The 683-nt window shown below is 41.0% G+C and overlaps 1 protein-coding gene across 1 annotated transcript in view; it reads left to right on the top strand.

Annotated features, from left to right (window-relative positions):
• The window catches only part of LOC119585311, a gene marked incomplete in the record, with an annotated part of 15,901 nt that overhangs the window by 2,245 nt on the left and 12,973 nt on the right, over positions 1 to 683 (top strand). Inside the window, 1 exon segment of the mRNA XM_037933986.1 lies at positions 202 to 302. Within this exon segment, the coding sequence (XP_037789914.1) occupies positions 202 to 302 (101 nt within the window).

Raw genomic sequence — 683 nt, 5'->3', positions numbered from 1 at the left:
GAGGGCCGATCATGAGTAGATATGTGCTATGAAGTGGTAAATGAGTAAATTTTTGAATGTAGTGTTTGTTGATTTTTAAGGAACAAAATACCCCTTTACCCGAAAATACTGAAGCTTGTACAAACAAACAGATAAGAAAAGGCTAGAAAAAACAAGGTTCTAGATACATAATCGCATTACCAACACCCCTCCTCATTGCAGGCTGCGTCGAAGTAACAAGCATCAGGTTCCAGAGCGATGGTGAAGCAACCATAGACTCCGTCGCTGACACGGGCGTGGGTGTGGTCCCGCCTCTGTTTCAGGTGATTGCGTCTGATAAAATAATGTGTTGTACGGTGGGTGTGTCTTATGTGTGTTGAAAGTATACTGTAGTTATAACTGTGTTTTGTGGTTGTGTAACTTATTTGGGCTGTGCGATTTGTGACTGAGATGCGATGGTGTGTATATGGGTGTTGTGCTAACATTGTAGCAATGTATGGTGGTTGCTTGTCGTGACTGTGTATCTTGCTTGTGGGTTGTAATCTTATGTAGTGAATGAGTTGTGATCATAAGACTTAAGTCGTAATCGTGACTTTTGATCATATGCCATGAGTTGTGAGTGTTTTGTTATTGTTGTGATTTTGTATTGTGAGTTTGTGTTATAATGAAGGTAGATGAGTGAGGCTTGTTGGATATGCAGGGCC

The sequence above is a fragment of the Penaeus monodon genome, chromosome 19, assembly GCF_015228065.2.
Source record: "Penaeus monodon isolate SGIC_2016 chromosome 19, NSTDA_Pmon_1, whole genome shotgun sequence".
Lineage (NCBI taxonomy): Eukaryota > Metazoa > Arthropoda > Malacostraca > Decapoda > Penaeidae > Penaeus > Penaeus monodon.
This window is presented reverse-complemented; position numbering and strand designations above follow the sequence as displayed.